This window comes from Chlamydomonas reinhardtii, chromosome 3 (assembly GCF_000002595.2).
Source record: "Chlamydomonas reinhardtii strain CC-503 cw92 mt+ chromosome 3, whole genome shotgun sequence".
NCBI lineage: Eukaryota > Viridiplantae > Chlorophyta > Chlorophyceae > Chlamydomonadales > Chlamydomonadaceae > Chlamydomonas > Chlamydomonas reinhardtii.
The window spans coordinates 967,707-974,208 of NC_057006.1; the positions used below are offsets into that span (position 1 = coordinate 967,707).

At 62.3% G+C, this 6,502-nt stretch overlaps 2 protein-coding genes across 2 annotated transcripts in view; both read left to right on the plus strand.

Annotated features, from left to right (window-relative positions):
• The first annotated feature begins 921 nt into the window (after nt 1–921).
• On the plus strand, nt 922–4,294 carry CHLRE_03g148000v5 (uncharacterized protein). Its single transcript, XM_043060474.1, has 8 exons — nt 922–1,298; nt 1,387–1,536; nt 1,782–1,861; nt 2,012–2,155; nt 2,372–2,496; nt 2,818–3,008; nt 3,263–3,515; nt 3,789–4,294. Exons 1-8 carry the CDS (start codon nt 1,178–1,180, stop codon nt 4,138–4,140), a joined length of 1,416 nt encoding a protein of 471 aa, XP_042925603.1. The 5' UTR covers nt 922–1,177; the 3' UTR covers nt 4,141–4,294.
• Nucleotides 4,295–4,431: 137 nt separating this feature from the next.
• CHLRE_03g148050v5 (uncharacterized protein) overlaps nt 4,432–6,502 on the plus strand; it is a 9,325-nt gene continuing 7,254 nt past the window's right edge. The window contains exons 1-7 of the mRNA XM_043060475.1: nt 4,432–4,700; nt 4,851–4,947; nt 5,023–5,114; nt 5,230–5,316; nt 5,489–5,912; nt 6,089–6,187; nt 6,322–6,462. Of these exons, the coding sequence (XP_042925604.1) occupies nt 4,494–4,700; nt 4,851–4,947; nt 5,023–5,114; nt 5,230–5,316; nt 5,489–5,912; nt 6,089–6,187; nt 6,322–6,462 (1,147 nt within the window). The 5' untranslated portion in view covers nt 4,432–4,493. The remainder of the gene's footprint in view (nt 4,701–4,850; nt 4,948–5,022; nt 5,115–5,229; nt 5,317–5,488; nt 5,913–6,088; nt 6,188–6,321; nt 6,463–6,502) is intronic.

A 6,502-nucleotide genomic window follows, 5' to 3' on the forward strand; every position in this document is an offset into this window, starting at 1 on the left:
GTTCTCGCTGGCTTCCTCGCGGCATTGATAAGTGCGTTGGGCTACTGGGTCCACTAAGGTCTTGGCACGTCGAGGTGTCGGGCCTCAGTGCCTGTGAGGGGGGCGAAAGGACTAAAAGGACTTTTGGGAGATAGACCTGCGGTCCGGCTCAACTCAACCTCCAGCTCCCAGCCTGGCCTGACCTGACCTGACAGCACCTGCCTCGTTGTGCACATCTGCAGAGAGCGCGGTGGCAGTCCCCGGCGGCGGCGGTGCGGCAGGTATGTGACGCCGCAGCGCGCTTGCGTCCAGTCCGTGAAGCATGGGTGGGGGACTGAGGCTGCTGTAGAACGTGGCCGGAGCGGATGTGGCGCATGGCTGCTCATTGGTTCGGGATCAGTGGAGGGGTGTGCTCTGCTTCCAGCACTACTTGCCGCTGTGTATATATGTGCTGCCGGCAAGCGGCATCTGTGTCACTGGCATCCCCACCTGCTGCCCCCTCCTCGTCTTTTACTTGAACGTAAATGCTGAAAGGGATCACTCGGGGAAAGCCGCTCATCCGAATCTGGTCCGAACTTGGTCCGAAGATGTGTCCGAAACCTGGTCTGAAGCCTGGTCCGAAAGGCCATCCGAAGCTGGTCCGAATTGCATCCGAATTACAAGTATTTCGGACACTTTTGTGGGATATGGAGGAACCGACGCCAGGAAAATGGCGGCTTTTAGCCTGACCTTGCGCGGCTCGCGAATGGCCGCTGCTGCGATATGCCAAGTTGTCAACAACGCATACCTAACACAGGTAGGCACTAACATTGTGGCTGAAACCTTGTCTGTTTGCTGGTGGGGGGGATGGGGGATGGAGGGGGGGTTAGTAATTCGTGATGGCTCCATACAGTAACTCCGGCGTTTAATACCAGTCACGTAATCTTGCTTTGACATCTAGAAGTACATGCACACAACAGGATTAACGCACACTATCTACAGCAGGCCGCTTACCTTGTCCCATTCGGGTTCGTGTCAAGATTGCTGGCATGACAACAGCCCGCTAGATCATACCGGTATTGCTTGGACCTTATCTGCTTGGTACAAATATCAAACGCGCCGTCAAGGACCGGAAGACTGCACTGAAAGTTTTTTTTCATGTTTTGCACAGACTGCGACTCTACCAAGGCATGAACTAACGTTTGAAAACGCTGATACAATGCAATCAAGCATTGCACATAGATCGCTTGCAGCGTGCCCTGTGCAGCGAAATCGCTTCGTGCCGGCGCGGTGTAAGCTCGCGTCAAACCGGATCGGGCCCAAGCTGCTTTCAGCCGCAAGTGAGTATGTCGACTGTCTGTTCAAATCTTCATGCAAATTTGGGTCGAGGACGTCAAAGATATTCATGGCAATTTGCTGCACACGCAGTCGCAGGCACGCCTGAGCAACCAGCAACCAGCACCTCAACTCCTAGCAGTGAAGCGGGTACAAAGGATGCCGCGGTGGTGGTGGGGCCAGCGTTGGTTGCAAAGGAGGTCGTCAGCACGAGTGGGCACTCCGACGCTGTGCCAGACCCCAGTGAGTTCGGCATGGTAGCTGCACGGCAGCAGCACCCGAGCGCCCGGGTAGGGGTTGGCAGGATTACGTCACTTGCAATAAGATCCTGTGTAGCACGACCACGGCCACATGAAACGTGACATCCCGAAGGCGGTTCAATCCAGTCCGGATGCCCGAGGTTAGGCTTGCACCGTACTGCGGATGTGTTGCATGCCTGGCCTACACCTTCAACCCCGACGCACTCCCCACCTCCCCGCCCTCGCCAGACTTTCCAGAGCTGCCCCTGAGCACCAACCGGGCGGCGGGGACCCAGTACCTGGCTATTGGGGCAGCCTACGCAGTGGCGGTGGGTTGAGGGCACTCGAAGCCCACAGCCTAGTTCCTGCCGCCTCCCGGCTTGTAAGGGCACCCAACCGTCTGCACGCGGTCATGTAACTCGCAACGGTAACTACTCACCTGCCTGCCGCACCCGACACCCACATCGCCACCGTCGCAGGCTGGCGCGGTGGCTGTTGCGGCGCTGCAGGGGCCGCAGCTGCTGCTGGCCTCTCCGGCCGCCGCCGATCCCTGGTCCTCAGTGCTGCTGGGCTGCGTGGCCGCCACCTACCTGCGGGCGGCGGGCGTGTTCCTGCAGCTCAAGGTGTGGAGGGGGGCCACGCTGGGAGGGTCGCTAGGCTAAGCTTCTGCTGGAAGCAAAGCAGAGATTCGAGGATGGGGAAGGGGTGGAGTAGCAGGAGAATGAAAGGGAACTTCAGCAAAGGCGACAAGGAAATGACAGACAGGTGGCGAGAACGGGGGGGCGAACGAGGTCTTGGGTGCAACGCTTACCTCTTTAGCGAACTGCCTCGTCTTACAGGCTGCCTCTGACGCCGCTGAGCTGCTGTGCTGGCGGCACCAGCGCCTGGCCCTGACCGCGGCGGCCTACGGCATGGTCGCGGTGCTGACGCAGGCGGCGGGGCTGGCGTCGCCGCAACTGCTGGGGTGAGTCGGGAGGAGGCGAGCCTGGTCATCTAGGCAAACAGGTGTTGGAAGCGCGGCACGGGTGGCCAGGATAGCTGGCATGGCGCTGCCTGTGAGGAGGCTGGCGCATACGATGTGATGTTGGCTCTTAGGAAGTCGTTTGTAGAAGGCGGTTGTGGGTCCCCTCTTTCACGCATCGGCAGCGACGCGTCTCGCTGCGACTGTCGCTCACATTTTTCTACCGTTCTTCGTACGGGATATCCCCCCCTTGCGCGTACTGAACACCATCCCTTAGTACGCCGCCGACAACAACCCAAAACGCACACATTTGCCCACCTGCAGGCTGCAGCTACTGCTGTCCGTCGCGTCAGCGGCCGTGGTGGCCAACGTGGCGCGGTCCGCCTGGGCGGTGCGGCCCTTCGTGAGCTCGCTGACAGAGGGCCGCAGCCCGGGCGGCGTGCTGGCTGCCGTGGCGGGCGCCATGACGGGCTCCGTGTCGACTGTGGCGGGCCTGCTGCTCACCACCACGATAGGTGGGTTGTCAACTCACCCAACACAGGGTTGGGCTGAGGGTTGCTGCGGCATCGGAACTGCTGGGTAATGGCTGTAGCCCCAGGCAGCACTGGGGCTTCGCACATGGTGTATGGCCTACTGCAAGACTTGCAAGGGCGTGGTGCGGGATTGCGTGACTTGATGCTTGCGGTTACTGAAGGACTTTCCACAACTACACACGCCACCTCTGAACGGCATTTGCATGGCCTGTTGCCCGTGTCCCGTGAACATACAGTGGTGTCGCTGTACGGGCTCTTCGCCGCCGTGTTCGCGCCCGCGCCCGCGCTGCCGGTGGCCGTGGGCGCCTGGCCCGGCACCGCTGCGGCGGCGGCTGTGATGGACGGCTCGGCGGCGGGACTGCGGCGGCTGGCGGCCGGCGGGCTGCTGCTGACAGCGGCGGCCTCTCACGGGCTGTTCGACTTCGCTGGCAGCGTGAAGCAGCAGGGCCCCATTGATGTGGCGCAGGCGGTGAAGAAGATGGTGGTCATGTGAGAGCCTGGAGTGCAGCAAGGGCAGGGCTTGGGGCCAGTGGCCGGGATGTGCCGTGCGTGCTGTAGGGCGCTGCAGAGAGGCGGGGCAGCCATCGCAGATGCCCTTGCCCCATCGTTCGTCCCCAGAAGCAGTCGGCCCTTCTGCCCTCCTTGGCATCCCTGTATACGGTATCGACACGTATATCACATGTGCTGTACCTGCCCTGCCTGAACTGTCGCTGTATCTCAGCCCCCACCTGCCACTACACTCCCACCCGCGCCCGCACACAGGGACATGGCGGCGCCACGCATCCGGACGCTCAAGTACTTCCTGCCCAATCCCACCATCTACTCCCTCCTCAACCTTGGGTTCGTGGCCGCGGCGGTGCTGCAGTCGTACTTCTTGTACATCGCACCCGCGTGGGGCGTGAACGTCAACTGGGACACGGCGCTATGGGGTCCAATGTACGGCACAGCCTTCCTGGGGCTGGTGTACGGGCTGGTCGCGTTGACCAAGTTTGACTGGTCGTCGGTGGTGGACGCCGTGCTGCGTGTGGCGTGCTGGTTCGCCGAGCTGACGATGTGGTTCTGGGACACGTTTGTGTGGAAGTTCAGCTGGTCGGAGAAGACACGGCGCGCGTGAGGAGGAGTCGCAACGGTTGAAGGGGTAGGGACCGCCCGTAGGGACTGGTGAACAGGTTTCCTTGGAGTGCGTGGGATCTGGATGCGGGCGCTGCGGCCTGCCGAGCAGCCCGTCATGGAGCCAAGCAGGAGCTGATATGTAATACGCGGGTGTCCTGTCTCATGCCCCCACCTTTCCTGGTGCACCGCGACACCCTTGTTGAGGGCTGCTGGAGCAGGGCATGTACCAGCGATGGGCGGGCCGTGGCAAGCGTGAAATGGGACGCACAGCTGCACGAGTAATTAAAGTTTTCTGTAAATCTAAACGATATAAGAATGTAGTAACGGGGGCTGCTCGCATGCAGCCTGCGCGAAATGGACGAGAAGCGCGCTTATGAAGCGTTTCGTGTGCGAAAGTTCTCTAGTCCCCATCCAGCATTGATTGATGATAATATCGACTCCGACAGCAGCTTACAAGGCGCCGGAGCTGCCGGTGAAGCAGCAAGTGAGGGGCAGCTTTGGAGCCGAGGCCTCCGCGCGCGCGTGATACTGCATTTCGATTGCGATGCGTTCTACGCACAGGTAGGGTGCGATCTGCTGAAACCTAGACGCATCCATGCATGGAATCCGCGTGTTGCCATGCCTTGGCGCCCAGGGCCCAGCGGCCCCTACTCCCTCACCCTCCCTTAGTTGGTTGCAAGCCTGAGTCGCCGCGCCCCACTGTTTTTCCAGGTGGAAGAGGTCCGCAACCCGAAGCTGCGCGAGCTCCCGCTCGCAGTCACGCAGAAGTACCTGGTGGTCACATGCAACTACCTGGCACGAGCGGCAGGTGCGGGAACAGCAGGGCAACGACACGCTTGTTCCTGTAAAATTGAGAATGCACATACTGCGCTCTTACGGGCAGGCGTCACCAAACTCATGGGCATCAAGGATGCAAAGGCCAAATGCCCCGCGCTGGTGCTGGTCAGCGGGGAGGACCTCACGCCGTACCGCCAGGTGCGGCACAGCGGTCAAGCGGACACAACCTTTGAGCTAACCATGTCGTCATGCCGCTGTCTGGGTCACACGCTGCCTTATGTAAGTCATCCCTGCTGACCACTGCGCCCTGCAGGCCAGCAAGGCCATCCACGGCGTGCTGTCGCGCTACGGGCCGGCGGAGAGGCTGGGTATGGACGAGACGTACGTGGACGTGACGCAGGTAGATGCGGGCGAGCTGGCCGGCGGGTGGGCATCGGATTGGGAACTGGGTCAGCCATGTGCAGCACGTTACGGGCGTGCGGCACGCTCTTGGGTTTGGGTGCTGCCACCGCACGGACCGCTGACGGTGTTCATACGATACTGGTGAATACCGCCCCGCCTTGCACTCGCAGGAGGTGCTGCGGCGTATCTCCAGCGGCGCCTTTGAGCCGCCCGCGCCGCCTCCCCGCCTGGTCGGGCATCTGCACACCGCCCGCTGCGCCGTGGCGGCGGACACAAGCTACCGGCCCCAGGACCTGCGCGCCGTGCCCACCGCCGCCGCCGGTTGCAGCGGCGCAGGGACCGGCACCGGAAAGGGGAACAGCAACGGAGCCCTCGCGCAGGATGCTCCTGCTGGAGGCTGCGGCGTGGGCGAGTGGCAAGTCCCCGGGTCCAGTGGCGGCCTTGGCGCGGGTTGCAGTCAGCAGCAGCTGCAGCAGCGGCGGCAGCACGATGGAGGCGGTGTGGATTGGGACCTGCTGCTACGGGTGGGCAGCATGGTGGCTGCGGAGGCGCGGGCAGCACTGCGTAGTGAGGCCGGCTACCGCTCCTCCGCAGGTGCGGTCGAGGCGTGGGATTAGGGCGCGCAGGGCTGCATGGGCACTGATGTCTGCAGGACACATTGCGGAAGCTGCCAGCTTGCGTGCTGCGGCCACTCGCTCGGGGCTGTCGCTTATGTAGCCTACCTGCGGGATAATGGAAAAACCCCACCTCATTGACTCCGTCCCCCTCAGGCATTGCGCCTAACAAGCTGCTGGCCAAGCTGGTCAGCGGGCTGCACAAACCAGACGACCAGACCGTCATCGCGCCGAACCAGGCCGCAGACTTTGTAGGTGAGTGGCGGCGGCGATGTCGCACGAGCACCAGACCTCATACGGTCATACCATGTCAAAGAGGCGGAGATGGACACATCTCTGCAGAAAGAACAAGTACATGTCCTCACGCGCCCGGTTCATGCCACTCGCAGCTCCGCTGCCGGTGCGCGCGCTGCCCGGTGTGGGCTACAAGACGGAGCAGCAGCTGACGGAGCGGCTGGGCGTCAGCACCGCGGGCGAGGTGCGGCGCCTCAGCCGGCAGCAGCTGGCAGACAAGCTGGGCGACAAGACAGGTGGGAGGGGAGGGGAGGGGAGGGGAGGGGAGGGGAGGGG